This window comes from Sus scrofa, chromosome 7 (genome assembly GCF_054392235.1).
Source record: "Sus scrofa isolate SSC_HxYL_T2T_F1_AM1 chromosome 7, Sscrofa_HxYL_maternal_Yorkshire_Landrace_v2.0, whole genome shotgun sequence".
Taxonomy (NCBI): Eukaryota; Metazoa; Chordata; class Mammalia; order Artiodactyla; family Suidae; genus Sus; species Sus scrofa.
In genome coordinates, this window is record NC_139389.1 from 8,662,020 (window position 1) to 8,682,795 (window position 20,776).

Below are 20,776 nucleotides of genomic sequence, written 5' to 3' on the forward strand. Positions count from 1 at the left end.
AAGAAAAGGATTGCCTTTATTTTAATATCTGGGAATAAACTGATGTATTCTTAATAGAAGGAAAAAAGAATCATAAACTTAAGACAATAAGAAGTTGTTTAATGTTTTACAGCCACTCTGGTGCTTTGATACATATTGGGGCTGTCAAAGTCAGGATTTAAAAGTATATATCAAATTGACATATGTGTAACTTATTGTTCTGGGAACATATTTATTGAAAGGTGATTTTTCAATTGCTAGGAATTGAATTCTGTGTTTTGCTGTCTTTGTTTAAAGACACACATTTAATAAAATTAATTGACTTATAAATTTCTTCCGATGTAAATAGTCTGATTTATTTTATGCTCTTAAACCATGCAGGAAATTAATTACCATAACTATTCAAGTGAAAAAAATCCTTCTGTATTATTTATTTGCTTCATTGCTATTATGTTGAGCAATTCTTTTTTTTTTTTTTTTTTTTTTGGTCTTTTTGGGGCGACATGTGGGGCACATGGAGATTCCCAGGCTCAGGGTCAAATCAGAGCTGTTGCTGCTGGCCGACACCACAACCACAGCAACACAGGATCTGAGCTGCATCTGCAACCTACACCACAGCTCAGGGCAAAGTGACATCTTTAACCCACTGAGCAAGGCCAGGGGTGGAACCCATGTCCTCATGGGTACTAGTCAGGTTCATTAACCACTGAGCCACAACAGGAACTCCTGTGTTGAGCAATTCTGCATTAAAAAGCTAGGAAAAATGGGTAACGATTTCAATGAGTATATTACACATAGATTAGAAAAGGCCCAAAATAGAGGATACGATATGAAATACTAATTTCTGAAAAATGAATAAATGTAAAAAGTATTATTATAATATGTACCCTTCAGTGTTTTACTTCTTTATGAAGATGAGTCTTGGGAGTTCCCTGGTGGTCTAGTGGTTAGGACTTGGTGCTTCCACTGCTGCGGCCCAGGTTCAATCCCTGTTTGGGAACCAAGATTCCGACATTAAGGTGCTGCACACAGTGGCAAAAAAAAAAAGAGGATGAGTCTTATCAAAATTAAATAAAATGTATGTAGAATCTTCTAAGTTGTCAAGGAGCAGAGTGTGATGTCCCGAATTTACACGGGAGAATTGAGTGCAGTTTCCATTAATGCTCTTGAATTGTTTCGACCGGCTGACTGATGGGCCCTGTATACCTCTCCCTTCCTTCCTGCTGTTTCTCATCTCATCCAGAGAGCGGTGGTACCAGGTCTTAGATTATAACTCAAACTTGATAGCCCACTTTCTAATTCAGCTGCCATCTTCCGATGAAACTAGGTAGTTTTACCTGTTTTTCTTTGTTTTTTTATTACTATATTTATTGGTAGTGCGCTCAAAGTTTTTTTCACAGTTTTCATTGAACAGTAAATGGTAGCTTATAGGTAGAGTTTGCCAAATGCTAGCCATACCAGACACCTCATAATTCTTTATAATATATTAGCCAACAAAACACACCCCTCCACTTTTGCTTTATGATAGATTTGGAATGCAGGCATAAATGTAGCAGACATTGTTGTTTTAAACAAATGGCCTTGTTTTTCCTTTATTATTGTCTTTTGTGCTTTTAAACCTATTTTGAGGGTTTTTTTAAATACACAAAGATTGCAAAGAGCTTTCTCACATGCATTCATATATTCATACCAGAGTTGATGATGGTAAATGCTGTCTCGCATTTGCTTCCAGTTTTTCACAAATTCAGCATAGTTTTGGGGGAAAAAAAAAATGCTAGGTAAGGCCTTACACATTAGGCACACACAGTTCGCCTTACGCACCTTTGCCAGCCACCCTCGGTCCCAGAGGCCAAACACCAACTGGACGTGGGGTTTTCTTTCATTTCATTTAACATACATGTATATACCTCTGCAGTGGTTTTAGGTGTGTATTCTAAATTCGCACAGTGCCACCTTGTATGTAGATGCCTAGAGAGTTAATTCTGCATTGTCATTATAAATCATTATCTAGGAACAGTTTCTATTTCTGCACATCCTTAACTGTATCTGATCCTGTACGAATTTTCATTTGAGGCCCTGGATAGTAGTCCACTGTCTTTATGTTTTCTTGATTACTATCCTAAGGTTGGATGTTATTATGCTTTGGGAAGAAGTTTCACGCCATTAAATGGCTGATAGAGAAGGGGTCTTGCTTGGCAGTTCTTCAGTTGTCTGTGTTCTTAGAGGGGCAAGCCCAGAGGCCCGCAGCGTGTAATGCTGCAGATCTGAAGGAGGTACTGCTTCCTAGCCTAACCCCAGCCTGGAATCTACTAGGTGTTCTTTTTCACGCTCCCTTGCTGGCTTCTCCTCATCTCTCCAGCCCCTCAGTGTGGTACCCAGGGCCACGCTCTCACATCTCTTCTCTGTTTATACCCCCCTCCCCGGTGGTCTCACCCAGTCTTCCGACTTTAAATCCCATCTATATGCTGATGGTTGTAGGCGCGCACGTCCCCCGCCTGCCTTCTCACCATCTGCACTCGGATGTCTGCAAAGCCTCTGGAGTCACGTGCCCCAAACTCCCGGTTTACCCCTCACCTCCCAGAAGCACGCTTCTCCTCTGCTCTCCTCCCATCTTCCCAGCTTCGAAGCCAAAACTCTGGAAGTCGTCCTTGACGTCCTTGGCCTCCAATCCACCAGGAAAACCTTTGGTTCTTTCTGCCACCCAGCCCTGGTCCAGGCCGCCCTCGTTTCCTCTTCAGTTGCTTGCAGTGGTGCCTGGCCGGTCTCCAGGGTTCAGCCCCTGCCTCTTTACAGACTGCTTTCAACACAGCAGCCAAAAGTGATTTTTAAAAATTGTCATTACTTTGCTTAAAACTGTCCACCGATTTCCTGTCTCGTGCAGAGCAGCGGTGTGCTGCACCACGAGTCTCGGCCCCCTCACCTTCCTGTCCACCGGCTCTGAAACCCCGCTCCCATCCTTCCTCCCCAGCTCCCTCGGCTGTGACCACGCTGACTGCCTGCTGGGGCGCGGGCGCACCAGCGAGGCCCTGTCTGGGGCCTCCTCTCCTCTCCTCTTTGGGGACGCCCTCCCCCAGATGCAGAGTCAGCCTTCAAGTTCACCTCATCCGTGAGGCCTTCCTGAACTTCCTCCTAGAAAAAAAGCACCCCACTCTCTGCTCCCAGCATGGCTTAGTGCCCCTGCCCCGTCCTGGTTCTCCCATGTAGCACTTAGCACCGCCAGGGGCAGGGCTGTGTGTGTGTATTTATCTGTTTTTTTCAACTGGAAAGTAAAGCCTCAGCACAGGGATCTCCTGTGTTCACTTCTCTCTCTCCAGCACTTGCTGGCATGGTGGCTGTCACGCAGTAGGTAGTAAATGGTTGTTGATTGAATGAATGGCTGGAAAAATGACCTATAATATGCCAGGAGATGATTCAACGATGTTATTTTTAGAATTTGATGTATTCGTTTTCCACTCAGGTCCTTCATTACAATTGAATAGATGTAATAGTAGTTCAACAATATTTCATGCCTTTACCTATCCTGTTTCCGTGATTTGGCCATGGTCAGTGTGGGTACTTCAAAGTGACGATGGTGTTAATGAGTTGATTTGTTACTTCTTGGTTATTAGGTCAGAAGACTGGAAGGTATTTTAAGTTATTCTGATGAGTCCATTTTTTCATCTATAGTAACAATGTGTCCAGATCGATAAAACTTGTTCTGTTTCTTAGTGGATCCAGAGAAGAAGGCTTTATTCTCTTTTTGATTGAGTCACTTTTTTTAGCACCTCAGCCTCTGTTCACTGTGTCCCCGTCCCTGCGCCAGGAGTTCCTCGGCCGTGGCTGTGAGGGCGGCGTGAGCTCAGACCCGGCAGGGCTCACGTCCCGCCGCTGGGACCTGGGAGGGACGGTGACGGCCCAGTGGGTAGCAGAGGGATGACTAAGGGTCCACGGGAGGAAGGGAAGGATTTGCTTATCCATAGATTGTGGTCTGCGACGAGGGTGAGTGAAGGCAGGCGTTCTGGACGGAGGGAGCTCTTGGGGCGGAAGCCCGGAGGTGGGGAGAGGGGCCAGGCACTGGGAGTATAAGTGGGACGGGGTGAGAGAGTTGGATGGGGCGCCCACGGCGAAAGGGGCTGGGGGCAGGTCACACTGCACGGGGGCGTTTCAGCATGTTCCTTTAACAAAGTCTGACTTTTTTTTTTTTTTTTTTTTTGGTATCATGTAAAGTAATTTAAAGCCATTGGCCTCATTAGTCCCGTATACATCTGACCTTTAATCTGGATTATTTTCTCCAAAGATTGTGAAACAAGGAAACAAATCCAGTAAAAGGCTTTTCATTTGTGTCCCTGGAATTTTCATTGCTGAGTTTTTGTTTCTTTGTTTGTTTTTCCTTTCTGCCACTGCTGTTTTATTTTGTAGTGGAAAATTAAACAATAATGACTAAAAGAATGAAAATAAATAACAACACAGAGCAAAAATCTCTTTCTGAAAGCGTTTTGTTTTGTTTTGTTTTGCTTTGATGAAGGAGACACACCCACAGCATATGGAAGTTCCTGGCAAGGGATCAAATCCGAACCATAGCTGCTACCTGTGCACCTTAACCCACTGCACCAGGCCAGGATCAAACCCTCGCCACCACAGAGACAACTCAGATCCTTGACCCAATGTGCCATAGCGGGAACTCCCTGAAAGGGTATTTTTATAAACAAAGTACCTCAGTATTTCAGCATCCTTTGTTTTCCACCAGATAGAGTTTACAGGTTTGGGTGGAAAGTCTGCTAAGACTTTTCCCTTGTGACATCCAGTTTTGTATGTATATCTATAAATGTATAGTCGCTTGTTTTGAAATCTTGCTCTTTGTTTATTAGATTAGAGAGCGTTATTTCTCCTGAAACTAATTTTTTACTCTGACTTAGCAGCGCTGTGGTGTAGAACTTTCCCTGAATAGACCGTCATAAAAGTGCAGAATAGACTGTCATTAAAGATAAGGACTTGATTTTTTCCTACCTTCATGTTTCCGTGTATGTTTTAACACCTTGCCCATGCTATAAGTTGTAGCAGTGTTATGTTATAAAGTGTTTCATTTTACCATCAACTTCATTTTCCAAGGAAAAATACAAGTTATTAGCCATGTATTAGTCGTAGGAGAAGTGGCTGACTTTGAAGAAAAAAAAAAAAAAATAGGGAGAATAAATATTTTCAAGTATCCCAGTTTTAAACTTTGAAGTGTCCATCTGCTAGAAGGACGCCGAGGGTCCAGAGGCTGGTTGGTGCCTAGGGGTCGAACACTCTAGGGCCTCCCCCTGCCCCCTCCCAGAGGACAAGGAACCTCTCCCCCCTTCCCGGGGCTCAGGCTCACGGCTGCGCTTCCTTCCGAGACTCAGCTGCCATCTCAAGATTCCTGAGAGTGTATTCCGCATTTTCCTATATTTTCATTTTCCAATACGTGAAAATAAGTGATAAAATTGCGTTGTGTAAGTAGGGTCTTTTCCCACATAACCTGCTGTCTTTTCTCTTTAACGGTGAGCAGTTTTATCAGATGCTGCTGTGGCCTCCGGGGGCGGTGATACCCTCTCTCGTCCTCTTATTTCATCTAACCTAACTCTGGTAATAGGCAGAGTATACGGCTAGAAGCCGCACTGGGATTCCATTTGCCGCGTGTCTGCAATAAACTCGCAGGAAAACGCTAAGGTTTGGCCCGCGGTAGGTGCCACGGTGGTTTCTTACCTGTATTCCCAAAGGTGGTGATTCCAGTGGCATTTCAGATGCCTTTCATTTCGCCCTCGCGGCTGCAGTTATCCGGGCCCTTCCTGGTCTGCTGGATGAAGAGTGCAGGTTTAAAATGACTGAGCAAACCCTCTCAGCTGAATCTCCTCTGTCACCTAGGAGTCCCTAAACACAGTCAGAATTTCTCAATTATGCTACTAGATTACAGGTGCCTGCTAAATACTAAACCGTGATTAAAGAAAAATAGCCAGACTCAAGAGCTACTTGTCTGTTAGGAAAGCAGGACACTGAAACCTCAAGTCTTGAGCAGTATGACAATTTGCGACCTTAAGTCTCCTCTAGATACTGAATAAAATTCTTAGGTAGTTTTGACAGCCACTTTCACATGTCACATTAACAGCGAGGTAGTTTTGTGAGAAATGAAGTCCTACATCTGCTTAAGAAGGACCACTAGGAGGTTCCCATTGTGGCTCAGTGGGTTAAGGACCCAATGTTGTCCCTGTGAAGATGCGGGTTTGATCCCCAGCCTCAGTGGGTTAAGAATTCGGCGTTGCCACAGGTTGTGGTGAAGGTCACAGATGCAGCTCCTATTTGACCATTGGCCGAGGAACTTCAGTGTGTTGCAGGTGCAGCAGGAAAAAGAAGAGAAAAAAAAGGACTGTTCGATTCAGCACACCTTTATGAAAGCCACACATACCTAAGTCAGTGTTAACAGGATATGCGAGATCTTACTATAGGCATTTAAACCTTGATTATGCTGGACATCTAGGAAGTGGGCTAAATTTTTTAAAGAGAAAAAGAAAACCCACAAGGACGTCCCTTGGGTGATCTGACTGTAAATGCGAGACTTCAGAGTAGCACCCAGAAACCTAAGGATAGTATTTTTAGGTCTGCAGGAGAAACCATTTGGTAATACCACGGTCAGCTTCTGGTTTTCTGGGGAAAGTCCAAGTCTTTTGATTCTGTGTTAGTATGTAGTTATTCCTTTACATCTGCCTTGTTTTATTTTATTTATTTTCACCATAGGTTTACCCTAGATTTTTTTGTCCTTATCTACAGTATTTCTTTTCCTAGCGGTATCTTCAATCTTTTTCTTTTGAATATTCTAAACCCGTTCTGTACTCTCGACCGACTCCATACCCAGAATGTCTTTCTCCAGCGAAAGGTGCACGCTCCCTGGTTGATGGAGTGCTCATTGAAGGTCAGTGCGAAGATGCCGTGATGAGGGACCAAAGACCCCTGGTATTCGATTCTTACCTCCCTTAGCAACAGCAGGCGATGCAGCTGCCCACTTTATCCTTCAGCAGAAGCAGATGAGTTCTTGTTCTGATTTTTGAATGGAATAAATATAGAGATGTTGGGAGACATTTATTTTGAATGAAGCACAGGGAAAATTTATCTAAGGCAGTCATTAAAATGTGAACGTTTGACTTCTGAAAGGAGTTTCCATTTAATTGAAAACCGGCATCTCGAGCTGTAATTATAGTAGGTGCCTCTGCAAAGTCTAAGCCCTCCAGCCAGTTGCACAGGCCCCTGCAGCCTTGCCACGAAGAATTGTATAGGTTCAGGAATTTTGTCCCTGTGTTCTTGGGGTGTCAGTAAATACTTCTTCCTTTTCGCCCTTTGTGTCAAAAATCATGCTACCGGCTGTTTGCTTTTCATGCCTTGATCCAAAGAATGTTTTTGTCAACAGACGGCCGGGCTTCAGCGCTGGGGATGTTAACATGTGCTCTCAACTGCCAGACTGGGAGGGCCCTTCAGTGTGGCAGAGCGCAACTGGACGCGTTATTCTCCTTGGAGGTTAAGGACGTGGGATGACGTGTTTAGGAAGAGGGCGTTCCGTCACAGGATTTAAAACCTAGATCACACTGACCCTTAAAAGAAATTTAGTGGAGTTTTCTAAATGAAATTCTTTCTAATTGAAACCTGTAGAATATGATTTTGTCACTGGGATTTTTATGGAAAATACTATTACCCCTTTTAAGAAAAACTTCCACTCACAGTCCAAAACCATGACAGGTCTTGAGATTTATAGTGAAAATATAGAAGTGTCATGTCATTAATGAACAAGGCAGCTATGACTGCCGTTTGGCTAACGTCTGAAAGTTAACAAACGTTCAGCTCTGGCCCATTATGTTGTTAAGGTGAAAGCACAGTTTAACAAAAACACCAAACAAAATCTGATTACGGCAGTAGTTGCATGCTTTAAAAGTTTGTCCCCAGGTTACCATTGTTTGTCTGGATTTCGGAGCAGTTTTTCTAAACATATGAGAAAAACAAAAGCAGACACATGACAACCACAAGAGAATGTTGATGGAGGCCAAGTCCCTGACCCGGTGCAGGGCTGGGGCAGCCCGAGCTTGTCTGAGGACAGCCTGCCTGACTCCGACCAGCAGGGGTCACTGTCGGGCAGGGATGAGGGCAGTTTATGCAACTGAAACCGGATTTTAAAATACATCTTTAGGTGACAGAATATTGTAAATCAACTATAATTGTAGATTTTTTTAAATAAAATACAATCTGTATTGTACACACCGAGGAGGAAGAACCAGTTGTCATATAGTATATCTTTTTGAAGTAATGACAGGACTCCTAAATACAAAAACAAAAAAATACCTTGTTTGCACATTCTGGCTTTGATGCTTTCTAGGTGTATGTAAGTCTCTTGACTTCCTTTTATAAGATGAGTGTGGTATCACAGGTGCTGTTCGATTTAAACATGACACCAGAATAAAATGTTTGGCAAACTTTTTCTGTAAAGGGCCTGATAATCAATATTTTAGGCGGCTTTGTGAGCTACACAGTCTCAGCATGATGCCTAAACCCTGTAGCTGTGTCAGCAAAGCTGCCACAGACAGTATGTAAACAGTGAGCCTGGCTGTATTCCACTAAAACTTTATTTAAAAGAACAAGCCGGAGCCACACGGGGCCAGCGACTACGGCTTGGCAGCCCCTGGTAGAAGAGGAATGCCACGCTGAAGTTCCCGTGCCACACTGCGGCAAAAGAAGCGATACCACAAAGTCCAAGATGGCAAGTGTGGGAGTAGACAAGTCTTCTTGGTCTTGCTGACCTGTCATCGTGGACAAGTCACCTTTCCTTGCCGGGTCATCTATCCACACAACTTCTGCCTCGTGTAGTAATAATAGTCTTCTTTGGGGTGGGGGTGAAGGGGGACAACTCAGGAGCAGGAAAGGATTTTTTTTAGCCTGAATCCAGGGAGCACAGGTGTGTGGGCTTTGTGTTGGTGCCGCAGATATTTTAAAAATGCCCTTGTCTTCTGTTCACGTTCCTTATCTTGTTTTTTTGATCGCTCTGGGATCTCCACCCTGTTTAGCAAAAATGCAATGATCCAAAATTCATTTTCAGGTTTTCAGACTGTGGCCAAGGTCTTCCCTTCGGGAGTTTCAAGACACAGTGAACACACAGAGATAAACATTATTTGGTCTTTATCTTGGGGAAGGAAGACTGTAGGAAGGAATCCCAGCTCTTCTCAAGTCCTCTGTGAGCTGGAGGAGGTAGTTCTGTCCAGGGAGAAAGAAAGTCCAGGGACCCCGCCAGCCTGTGCCTCTTGCCACCCGGAGGGCTGCGAACCTTGGTCTGAGGTGTGGTGTGACCAAGACAAAACCAGATTAAAACGGAGCCAGATAGCTTTACCCAGCCTCCCACCCCCCATCAGGAAGCATATGGTACTGTTTATAAATCCTTCTTTAAAACTGCATACACTGAAACTTTATATCTACATGTAAAATAAAAAATGTAAAAGATTTACAATTTAATTATTCTTACACTTCCGTACTTACTATAAAATGCGGTTGTGAAATTTAAAAGGTTATTAGTTTACATTCTTCTTGGGATATTATGTTCTTACTATTCATAATAAAATAATTACTTGACGCTCTTAGTGTCTGTACCTCTATACATTCAACTCAAGCATATTTATAAACTAGGTTATTTGCTGTAATTCATTGCTGACCTTCTTTCAGATGACTCTGTATTTAGGTTTTTAATGATGTGACATCTAAATGGAGACTGTTTAGCACAGACTCCAGAGCCAGACAGACCTGGGTTTGAATCTTGGCTCTGACACTTTGGAGCTGTGGGCTCCACACTTTGAAATAATTAACTTACTTCTTAAAATTTTTTAAAGCATTGTCTGAGAAGAAGTCAGGTCCTTAATCAGCCGTTAGGATTTAGTTGTGATCAGACAGCACTGGTCTGAGTGTAGTGCCAAGCCGGGTTCTCTCAGAGTCTCGATGCCTAGAACCGAGTCGAGCCATTGAGGCATCATATGTACAACTAAGCCAGAAATGCAGAATAAGTACAAGATACAACATAAGAACAGTTTTAGGTGCCAGATTTTTAAAGCATGGATATAGGTTAGGCTGTATTTTAGAGCAATTTCCATTGCTTTTAAACTAACCAAGAGAAGTGTTGGAATTTATTTCAGTTAATAGCCTCCTATAAAACAATAGGAAAGGAAAAAAAAATTGCTTTTCAGAAAGAGAAATCTGGGAAGTATAATAAGAACAGCAGAGAGGTGGAGACTGTGCGCTTATCTGAATGAGACGGCATGTTGGTGTCAATAGAGTAAAATAAAGATTCCGGGGCCTTGGCATTTAGGTTTTTTGGTTGTTTTTTTTTTTTTTTTTTTTTATGCCATTTTAAAAAAGATTGTTGTAGTCTTCTAGAAAAGTTGAAAAACTAGTAGAGAGAGTTCCTGTGTCCTCTTTAGGCTGCCTCCCCTTACCCGAGCCTCTTACATAACCATAGAGTGTCGTCAGCCCTGAGGAATTAACCTCAGCTCAGTATTACTAACTCAAGTACAGGACCTGCCAGTTTTTCCACGGATCCTTTTCCTGCCCCAGGCTCTCCTTCAGGACCTCACGTTGCACTTGGTGGTAGTGGCTCCTCCAGCACGTTCCTAGCCTATCCTGTCTTTCCTGACCTTGACATTTATAGAGTACTGATCAGTTATTTTGTAACATGTCTTCACTTGGGGTCTTCCGATAGATGCTCGTGGCTGGACTGAGGTTGGACGTCGCTGGGAAGGTACCAGAGGGTGAGGATGCTTTGCTTAGTGGGTCGTATCGGGGGGCACATGTAAGTAGGTGTGAACCTTCATTAGTTGGCTAAGGTGAGATCTGCCAGGACTGTCTACTGTAAACTTACTGTTATTCCCATTATAAATATTAAATATTTGTGGAGATACTTGAGACTATGCAGGTGTTGATAGGTCTTGCCAGTGGTAAGTATTACTAGGTAGTGTTCTAATTTTTTTTTTTTTCCCTTTTTAGGGCCACTCCCGCGGCATATGGAGGTTCCCAGGCTAGGGGTCCAATCAGAGCTACAGCTGCCGGCCTACACCACAGCCACAGCAACAGGGGATCCAAGCCACATCTGCCGACCTACACCACAGTTCACAGCAATGCCGGATCCTTAACCCACTGAGCGAGGCCAGGGATTGAACCCAAGTCCTCATAGATATCAGTCAGGCTTGTCACTGCTGAGCCATGACGGGAACTCCTAGTGTTCTAATTTATTAATTAGAATTTTCTGCAAGGGAAAAATTACCATTTCTCCATTTGTTCATTCATCCCTTTGTTCGTTTACATCAATATGGACTCAAGGATATTTTATTCTATGGGTTACAATCCAGTATTATTATTTATGGTGCAGCTCAAGTTCTCATAGGCCACTGACAGCTTTTTGAGGTGTCTTTCAATACCCTTTCAACCTACTTCTTCTTGAAGCAGTTCCTTACTTTCCGACACCCCAAGATATTCCAGCCCTGGAACTGACCTCTTTTCCAAGGAGCCCTGGTTCCCTTTACTGAAGCGAAGCATGGTATTTAGGAACCACGTTCTGGCCACTAGGTGCTGTGTCACGGCTACTAACCTGTCACTGCTTCTAGCCCCGCTCAGTGGACAGAGCTGGGAAATGCTGGATGTGTGCTACCTCATGGAGACACACATCTGTGTTTATGTCTGTACACACACATGTAAATACACCAGGACCTGACTCAATCCTGATCATTCTAATTCTGGGTACAGCACCGCAGCGTTGATCCTGGCCTGCTCCATGTCCTTTTCATGCCTTCACCTGCAGTGAGAAACCCACTCACTTATTTGTTCAACTCCAGAATACCAGTATGCTAGTTCCAGAAAGGCTGACCCACCTTGGGGGGAAAAAAAAACAAAACAGATTTACAACCACTGCACAGTGTGTGCAGCCTGTTTGGTCTTTAGCCTTTAGCACATCTGGTCAGAACCCTTTTTGCCAGGGTTACCTGGTTGTGGGTTCATTTGTACTCAGTCGTCTGGTTCAGCTTGCATTTCAGCTTAGGTTTTCCCCACAGCCTGGTTAACTAAGTTTTTATTTACACACCATAAAATTCCCTTTATGGTGTACAGTTCTATGGGGTTTGACATATTCGTAGAATTGTATGTCCACACCCACAGTTCCATAGAGAACAGCTCCATCGCTCCCAAATTCCCCTGTGCCACTTCTTTAGAGACAACCCCTAGCAACCACTGCTCTCTTTTCCTCCCTGTGTTTCTATTTCCCAGTGTCATATGCAAGGAATCAGAACAAGTAGCTTTGGGAGTCTGACTCCCTCACTTAGCAAAATACACATAAGATTTATTTCTGTTACGTAAATCCATAGTTCTTCCTTTTTTGTTGCTGAGTCGTATTCCATTGTGTTGATGTGCCATAGCTTCTTATCCACTGAGCACTTGAAAGATATATGGGTTCCTTCCAGTCTTTGGCAAACATGAAGAAAGTCTCTGTAAAACATGCATGTACAGGCTTTTCTGTGAATGACATTTCCATTTCTCCAGGGTTTGGTACTAGGAGTGAAGTCTCTGGGTCATGAACTTGGTATACACTTAGCTTTGTCAGCAATTGTCAAACTGTTTTTCAAAGTATCTGGGCCACTTACACTTACATTCCTGCCCACCCTGAATGAGAGTCCAGTTTTTCTGCAACCTTACCAGCACATTTTAAAAAGCTACATCCTAAGAGCTGTAGAGTGGGATTTCCTGTGGTCTTAATTTGCGTTTCCCTAATGATTGATGGCACTGGGCAGCTTTTCCAGATGTCTTCGTTGGTGAAGTATCTTCAGAAAATTTGCCCATTTTTTAAAGTGGGTTGTTTGCTTTTCCAATGTTGAATTTAAGTGTTCTTGAAACAGGATCTTATTACCGAACTCAGGTTCGGCCACCTGTCGCTTAAAAGCCAATAATTCCAGAGGCGAGTGTCAGTAGGAAGGAAAGATGCTTTAGTCAGAAAAGGTGATGATGTGGGGAGAAGGTGAATGCACGTCCAGACACCAACTCCAAAGATTCTGCTCAGCATTGCAGTTTTTAAAGGGCAAAGGGGGGCGGAATCTCAGAGAATCATTGAGCAGGAGGTTGGGTTCTGCATCACGCTCCGTCGTCTGCTGTCTGGCTGCCTCTCTCTTTAGATGCTGTCTTGCCCGCTTGATCTGCCTGCAGGATTGCTTAAGGAGGCTGTTGAGGGCAGAGAGCTGGTGGTTTTGTTAACTGCTTAGTTCCTCATTATTTCTTTTCATCTAGGAGGAGAATCAATAGGTTAGGCGAGGCATGGTGTGCATTCAGGAGAGCCTAAATCAGGAGTTGGGTTAAATTACCCAGCGATCTCATTCCTGTAATTAGGTTCTTTGAAGATTGGAAGGGAACAGAAATGGGCGAACAGGAAGGGGGCAAAAAGAGCTGCTTTCAGTCTGCAGATAATCTCTTTGTCACAAAGGTGATTTGCAGATGTTTTCCCCCCAGTCTGTGCCTTGTCTTGTTCTTCCTTCTTACGGTGTCTTTCTCAGAGCAGAAGTCTTCTTGATATTAATGAGGCGCAGCTTACCAGTTGTTGCTTTTATTGATTGTGCTTTTGGTGTCATATGTGAGACGTCTCTGTCTGATCCAAGGTCACACAGATTTTTCCAAGGTTCTTTATAGTTTTATTTGTATGAGGTATAAGGTATGTGTCTTTTTTTTTTTTTTTTTTTGTAGGTGGGTGTCCAGTTATTTTAGTTCCATTTATGTAAAGACTGTGCTTTCACCATAGAATTGCCTTTGTCAAAATTTAGCTAATTATGTTTGTGTGGTTTTTATCCATTGACCCACTTTTCTCATCTACTGATGTCTAGCTTTTTGCCAGTTCCTCACTGTCTTTAATGTAAGTTCTTCAGCTTTTCTCCTTTTTCAAAATTATTTTGGCTCTTCAAGTTTCTCTTCTTTCCCATGGAAATTTTAGAATCAGGTTGTCCTATCTGCAAAATACTTGTGAGATTTTTAATGGAATTGTATCACAACTATAGATCAAATTGGAAAGAAATGCTCTCCTAAGAATACTGAGACTTCTAATCTAGGAACTCAGTATCTCTCTTCATTATTTTCCCGTGGCTGACTTAACCAGTATTTTGTCATTTTCCTCAGACAGAGCCTGCACATTTTTAAATTTATACCTAAGTATTTTATTCTTCTGATGCTATTGTTAGTAGTATTGCATTTTTAATTTTGAATTCCAGTTGTTTGTTGGTAGAGGGTTTTTTTAATATTTTATTATCCTTTTCATGTCAGTGGGGTCTGTAGTGATAGCCCCTCTTTCTTTCCAAATGTTGGTAATTTGTATCTTTTCTCCTTTTTTCTTGTCCAGTATTAGTAGAGATTTGTCAGTTTTCTTTTTTTCTTTTCTTTTTATTTATTTATTTATTTATTTATTTTTTACAAAGACCTAGGTTTTGGTGTCACTGACTTCATTTTTCTTTTGTCAATTTTATTATTTTGCTTTTTTTATCTCTATTTTTTTCCCTCCTGTACCTTGCCTTGGGTTTAGTTTCATTTTCTTTCTCTAATTTCTCAAGATGAGAATTTCAGCTATTTACTTGAGACCTACCTTTTCTTCTGTTTTTTTTTTTTTATTTTTTTCACTCGTGATGCAAAATTTTATTTTCCATTTATAATGATTTTTATTTTTTCCATTATAGCTGGTTTACAGTGTTCTGTCACTTTTCTTCTGTACAGCAAGGTGGCCTGGTTGCACATGCTTGCCTTTTCTGATAGTAGCACTGAATACAATAAATTTCCCTTTAACCACTGTTGGAGCTGCATCCCACACGTTTTGATGGTTAGATATTAATTTTATGCAATTTAAAATATTTTTAGCTTTTCTCTGAGACTTTCTTTTTTGACCCCTGGATTATTTAAGAATGTGGTATTTAATTCTAAAATATTTGGAGATTTTTCAGATATCTTCTAGTTATTGATTTCTGGTTTAGTTCTGTTTTCATCTAAAAAACATATTCTGTATGTTTTCTACTCAGTGAAATTTGATGAGGTTGCCTTCGTAGCTCAGAATGTGGTATGTACTGATGAATGCATATTCTGCTGTTGTTGCATGGAACATTCTATCACTGTCTAGTTGGCTGATTACTGTTTTTCAAGTCTTCTGAGTGCTTACTGTTTTTCTCTATATTTGTTTCATCAATTATTGAGCGTGGAGTGTTGAAGTCTTTAACTCTGAGGATTTTTTTTACTACTTTTTTGTTTTAGCCTCATTTATTTTAAAGCTCTGGTTTAATTGCTGCACATTTAGGATTTTTATATGTTCATAAAGAGGTGACCCCTTTATCATTCATTGTATAATATTCCTGTTCATCCTTGATAACATTCCCTGTTCTGATGTCTACTTTGTCTGATATTGGTATATAGTTTTTCTAGCTCTGTTTTAGCTAATGTTTTAAGGTATATCTTTCTCTAAACTTTTCTTTCAATCCTTCATGTCTTTATGTTTAAAATGGGCTTCTTGTCCACAGTGTATGCATGGGACTTGCTTTTTCACCTAGTCCAGCAATCTCTCTTCTTAATTCTTTTTTGGCCGCCCCGTGGCATATGGAGCCCCTGGACCAGGAATCAGATCCAAGTTGCAGTTGCTACCTAGGCCGCAGCTGCAGCAATGCTGGATCCTTAATCCACTGTGCAGGGCTGGGGATCGAACCTGCGTCCCAGCACTCCCAAGACACTGCTGATCCTGTTGCGCCACAGCAGGAACTCTAGCAATCTCTCTCTTTTAATTCATGTGTTAGACCTTTCATTTCAGTGTTATTTTTTAAGTAATTAGAATAAAGTCTACCACCTTGCTAGTTGTTTTCTATTTGTTTTATTTTTTTCCCTTTTTATGCCTTAGTTGAGCATTTTTTTAAGATGCTACTTTTTTCTCCCCTATTGGCTTGTTGTTTGTGTTTTTAAAGAAAATTTAGTTGTCTACCTTCAAAGACTGTTGCATCACTTTGCATGTCATATAAAGACGTCCTAACAATATATTCACACGTCCTCCTTTCCATCCTGTGTGCTGGTGCTGTTACACCTTTTACATTTGCATATGTTATAAGCACACATTGCGTTGTTATAACTGTAGACATTATCTTTTAGAACGAGCAGTTTAAAAATTTTGTTTTGTTTTTTCAGGTTTTTATTTTTCAAATTTTTTTTATTATTCCCCCAATATAATTGTTTTTCTACTGTACAGCATGGTGACCCAGTTACACATACATGTACACATTCTTTTTTCTCCCATTATCACGCTCCATCGTTAAGTGACTGGACATAGTTCCCAGTGCTACACAGCAGGATCTCATTGCTAATCCATTCCAAAGGCAATAGTTTTAATTTTCTTCATTTATTCTCTTTCTGTCTCTCTTCACTTGAGAGGATAAATACGTGTTCCCATCAATATCATGTTCTTTCTTCTTAAAGGGCTTCCTTTAACATTTACCATCAAGTTGGTCAGCTGGAAGTGGATCTTCTCAGTTTTTATTTTCTAAGACAGTTTGTATTTCTCTTTCATCACTGAAAATTATTTTCAATGAGCATAAAATTCTGGGTTTTTGTTTTTTCTTTAGTTTTCATCGATACTGTGTTTTTCATTGGTAGCATTTCATTTCTTTTTTCTTTTTTCATAGTTTCCCTCTCGCAGCTGAAACTCTCACTTGACATTGTATGTTTTCACCTTTCTCATTAGAGCTGTTAACATATTCATCAATTATCTTAAATTGTCTCGAAGTTCTAACATCTATCATATCTGACTGGTTCTGATGGCTTTTTCTCTCCCAAGTATTTTTTCTTGCCTTTTGTAGTGTTTTGCAATTTTCTTTGAAAGCTAGTCATCTTACATAGACAGTAGAGACCAATATCGATGGCTTTTGCCTGGCAAGGAGTGTGCTTCTCCTGCGGGCCTTTCCAGGGGGAAGTAGAGCTTTTCTAGTCAGGAGCTGGACTGGGTGGGAGAGATGTGTTGTTGTTGAGGCCACCATCAGAGCCTCCAGAGGCCTCAGGTTCCTGCCAAGACACGTCTTGTTTGGGGTGGAGGATGGATCACAGGAGGAAGTCTTGTCCGCTCCAGGTTCAGGTCTTTCCTCTGCCCTGTGCCTCAGAGCTGGTTGCCCTGCACGTTCTGCTCTTCTCCTGTTCCTCTCCCAGTGGTGTTTTGCTGTCACCTCCCATTTGGAGCGCCACAGGTTGGCACTAGGGGGTGAGGAGGCGATGAGGAAACTCTGTTCTGACCCAGCCTCAGCCTTCTGCCTGCACCCTCTTCTCAGGTTTCTCGGCCGTGGCCCTCGCAGTCTTCCGCGCTCCTCAGCTGTTGTGATGGACTCAGGGCAATCTCGTCCCTCCTTAGAGAGTAGAAGTGTGTCTTCCTCTTATTCATTCCCTTTCCCCACTGCAGTAAGTTTTGACCAACGCACTAGGGCAGCAGTGCTTGCCGCCCTTCTCTGCACAGGATAAAGCGTTTGTTCCCTGGTAGAGAGAGGGGAGATGAATCCAGGTGGAGGTCCTTGGCCCTGCTAAAGGCTGCTCCCCTCCCCTAGATCTGAAGCACATTGGATACTTAGCACTCTTTCCTCTGAGTGCTTGAGTGGTGTTCATAGCATTGCGCCTGCAAGAGAGTGTGGCCCCAGAGGAGTGACACAGCCCTTCCAGCCCATACTTGGCTTTACCCAACCTGTCTGCTGTTCAGCTGAGCTCCTCTGACCAGTGTCCTGTTACATCTACCCCAGGTGACACAAGCTGTGTCTCCTTTCTTCCTGCAGACACAGTCTCTAGAGTTTGCACTATTTGATTTCTGGGAGTTTGGCCTATGATGAGTTTGGGAAAAGTCATAAATGTAAAGGTAGGCCTATTTAAAAGGAAAAAAAAAAAGTTGTAGTTTTTAAGGTAAAACAAGTCTCACCCTAGTCAGACTTTGCAGCAGGGTTGGCTTTTGAAGAAATCAGTCTCCCTTTCCAGGAACCGATTCCATCTAGTCAGTCGTCTGGTTTCTTTCTTTCTTTTGGGTGTTTTGTTTGGTTTGGTTTTTGTTCGATTTCTCTACTTTTTCTCTTTTGTCCACATTTTGTCTAAATTTTTTCATATTAAATTCCCTAAAAATATATCTGATTTTGCACTAGTGTGTAGAACCTATAGGGGAGTGACTGTATAATTTTAGAATTTCAAACATCAGACAAGGTAGCACAGAGAGACCCATGAGACAGGACATTTTAGGGCATTTGCCCAGAAATCACCATCCTGTGTCCAGCATGAGCATCTGCTGGGATTCAGTAGGCTGGTGTTATTTAATGTATTATTTGACAACAAAATAGTAGCACCATAAAGCAGAAGACTTAATGAAATCACTGTTAAAGGAACCTGAGTGCGTATTTGTTTTATCTTTGAATGTTTTAATTGTAAAAATAGCATGTGCTTGAGATAAACGACAGAAAAGTTATAGTCGGTTCTACATCCCAGAAATAATCGTCCTCAAACGTTTTGGTGTTGGTGCTTCGAGACTTTTCTCTAAGAACTTATCTTTGTAATATAGAAAGAGTAGTGAGGTAAATTCATATGCAAACCATTTGGAAAACCCAGGAAATACACCTATCAGTTATTTCTCTGTTTGCATTTTTTCTCTTCAGAAAGTGCACGTAAATGCAGCCTGTACCACAGCTAAGCTGACCATGGTCTGATGCCTTTTTATTATAGTTCAGGGAGGACAAATTGGGGTAGAGGTTTTATATTCCTTCCCTATTTCACTGTTTAAAGTTTATTATCTTTTCTAAGGGAAAGCACCTCTAATTTTGCAAGATTTTGACTAGGTAAGTTTTCAAATCAGTTTCACACAAGCTTATGAGAATTTTGAAACTATTCCCTGGACTGTCTGGAATGTTCCTTGTTAAATATAGTTTTCTTATTGAACATGACTTTATAAAGCTGATATTAATGACTTAATTAATGTTCCCCTTCCTGTGAGAAGTGGACTGAATCACCATTGAAAAAAACGATGGGAAACTTTAGCACCTCTCTTAGTGTAAAAAAAAAGGTAGGATTAAATATTACAGAATATTACTCTTCAGAGGCCAGTGGAAACATGTCTAAAATATTAAGGAAAATCATTCTGTTCACAAATATCAGGTTTTTGTCTAATTTTATTTTTCAGATTTATTTTATTTTTGCAGTACAATCGATTTACAGTGTGTTCATTTCTGCTGTGCAGCAGAGTGACTGTCATACCTCTATATATATATTTTTTTTTTCATAGTCTTCTCCACTGTGAGTTAATGCAGTTGTTTTTGTTTTACTTTGTTCAATAGAAGGGCGATTCAAACAAGTCGATAGAGAAAAAGAGCTCAGAAAAGGAGTTGTAGTGTAACCCCTTTGCTGTTTTTGTAGAGTTCAGTCTTCTTTGGGGGGTTTTACGGGTATAGTATTTGAAGCCTTTATTTCTGCTTTTTACCGCCCTCTGCCCGGGTGCTCTTACGAGGCTCATTTCGAGCGTGTTCTGCGTCCTTAAGGAAGCCTGTCCTGGCCACCCCCGCTCTGTCACCTCTCTGACTCCTGCCGCACCGACTAACCTCCTCCCGGGTGGATCCTCCTCGACTGCCGTGGAGACTCTGTGCTGACTCGCAGCCCTCCCTCTGAATGTCCCTCCCGGTGTTGCCGAGTTTGTAGAAAAGAACAGATCGCGTCCGCCCACGTGTAAAACCTTGTAGAACTTACCCTCTCGGTTGTCTTTATAGATGAGAAGCAAAGATTCCCCTACGAGCGGCCGGGGTATGACCTCGAAGAATCCGACGGCCCGGATGAGGACGAGAACGAGAACGAGGACGAGGACGAGGACAGCCAGGCCGAGTCGGTCCTGTCCGCCGCGCCCTCGGCCACCGCCAGCCCGCAGCACCTCCCGGCCCGAGGCGGCCTCCAGGACGCGGGGGGCGCCGACGAGGACGGCAGGATTCCCGACTGCTTTTCCGGGGGACACCCGGACCCGATGGACGTCCTGCCCCGAGCGCTGCCCACTAAGATGACCGTGCTCAGCACAGGGCCGTCGGACTACAGCCGGCCGCCCGAGTCCCCGGCCGGGGCCCCGCAGCCCGCCGCCCAGGGCGGGGAGGGGGCCGCCGCGCCCAGGTCCCCCTGCCACCAGATGTCTGTGGACTACCCTGACCCCGAGGACATCCTGAGAAGCCCTGTGGCAGGAAAGACTGTTGCTTTCACACAGGTAGTAAATTGGTTTGCTGCTGCTTTCCTTCTTAACCTGTTAAATCTGAGGCACCTAATGTCTTCAGAAAATAATGTATTTAAATTGCTCATTTACACCTAACTCAGTTTCTTTCACTTTATTTTTGTGTTGTTTGATTTAAGGCCAAGGACATTTATGTCCTTTGGATTCTCATCAGGTATTTCGGTCGGAGTTTACATAGTGTATTACAAAACTAAGAAAGAGCCAAAGGGCTCTTTATATTCACTTACTACTTTTCGCTTTTTAAAAAACTCTTGAAATAAAAAATATGCATGTGCCAATAGAGAGCATGAATCTTGGAACCTGTGTATTCCACGCTTTTTCTGAGTTGTTCTTCCACTGGCTTTGACGTGATGGATTTGCACTGAATTATCCAAACATTTTGCATGTTGGCCCTGTTGGCTAGGCAGCCACCAGTTTCCATGGCAAAGTTAACGTCACCCAAAAAACGTCTCAAGAAGTTCACTTTGCTTGAAGGATGGAATTGCTGAGGCGGCTTAGGACAGCCTCCTGCCCAGGCAC

The 20,776-nt window shown here is 42.5% G+C and overlaps 1 protein-coding gene and 1 long non-coding RNA gene across 10 annotated transcripts in view; both read left to right on the forward strand.

The window, feature by feature from the left end:
• LOC146401174 (uncharacterized) overlaps nucleotides 1-20,776 on the forward strand; it is a 1,049,691-nt gene that overhangs the window by 843,802 nt on the left and 185,113 nt on the right. The window lies entirely within an intron of this gene.
• The window catches only part of HIVEP1 (HIVEP zinc finger 1), a 145,842-nt gene that overhangs the window by 121,823 nt on the left and 3,243 nt on the right, over nucleotides 1-20,776 (forward strand). For 7 of the 9 annotated variants that reach the window (XM_013987646.3, XM_013987642.3, XM_013987643.3 and 4 more), the window contains one exon: nucleotides 19,755-20,233. In XM_013987646.3, coding sequence (XP_013843100.2) covers nucleotides 19,755-20,233 — 479 coding nt within the window. Of the gene's footprint in view, nucleotides 1-19,754; nucleotides 20,234-20,776 lie in introns of those variants that run through there. The other 2 variants (XR_014809585.1, XM_084967364.1) reach the window with 2 other exon arrangements.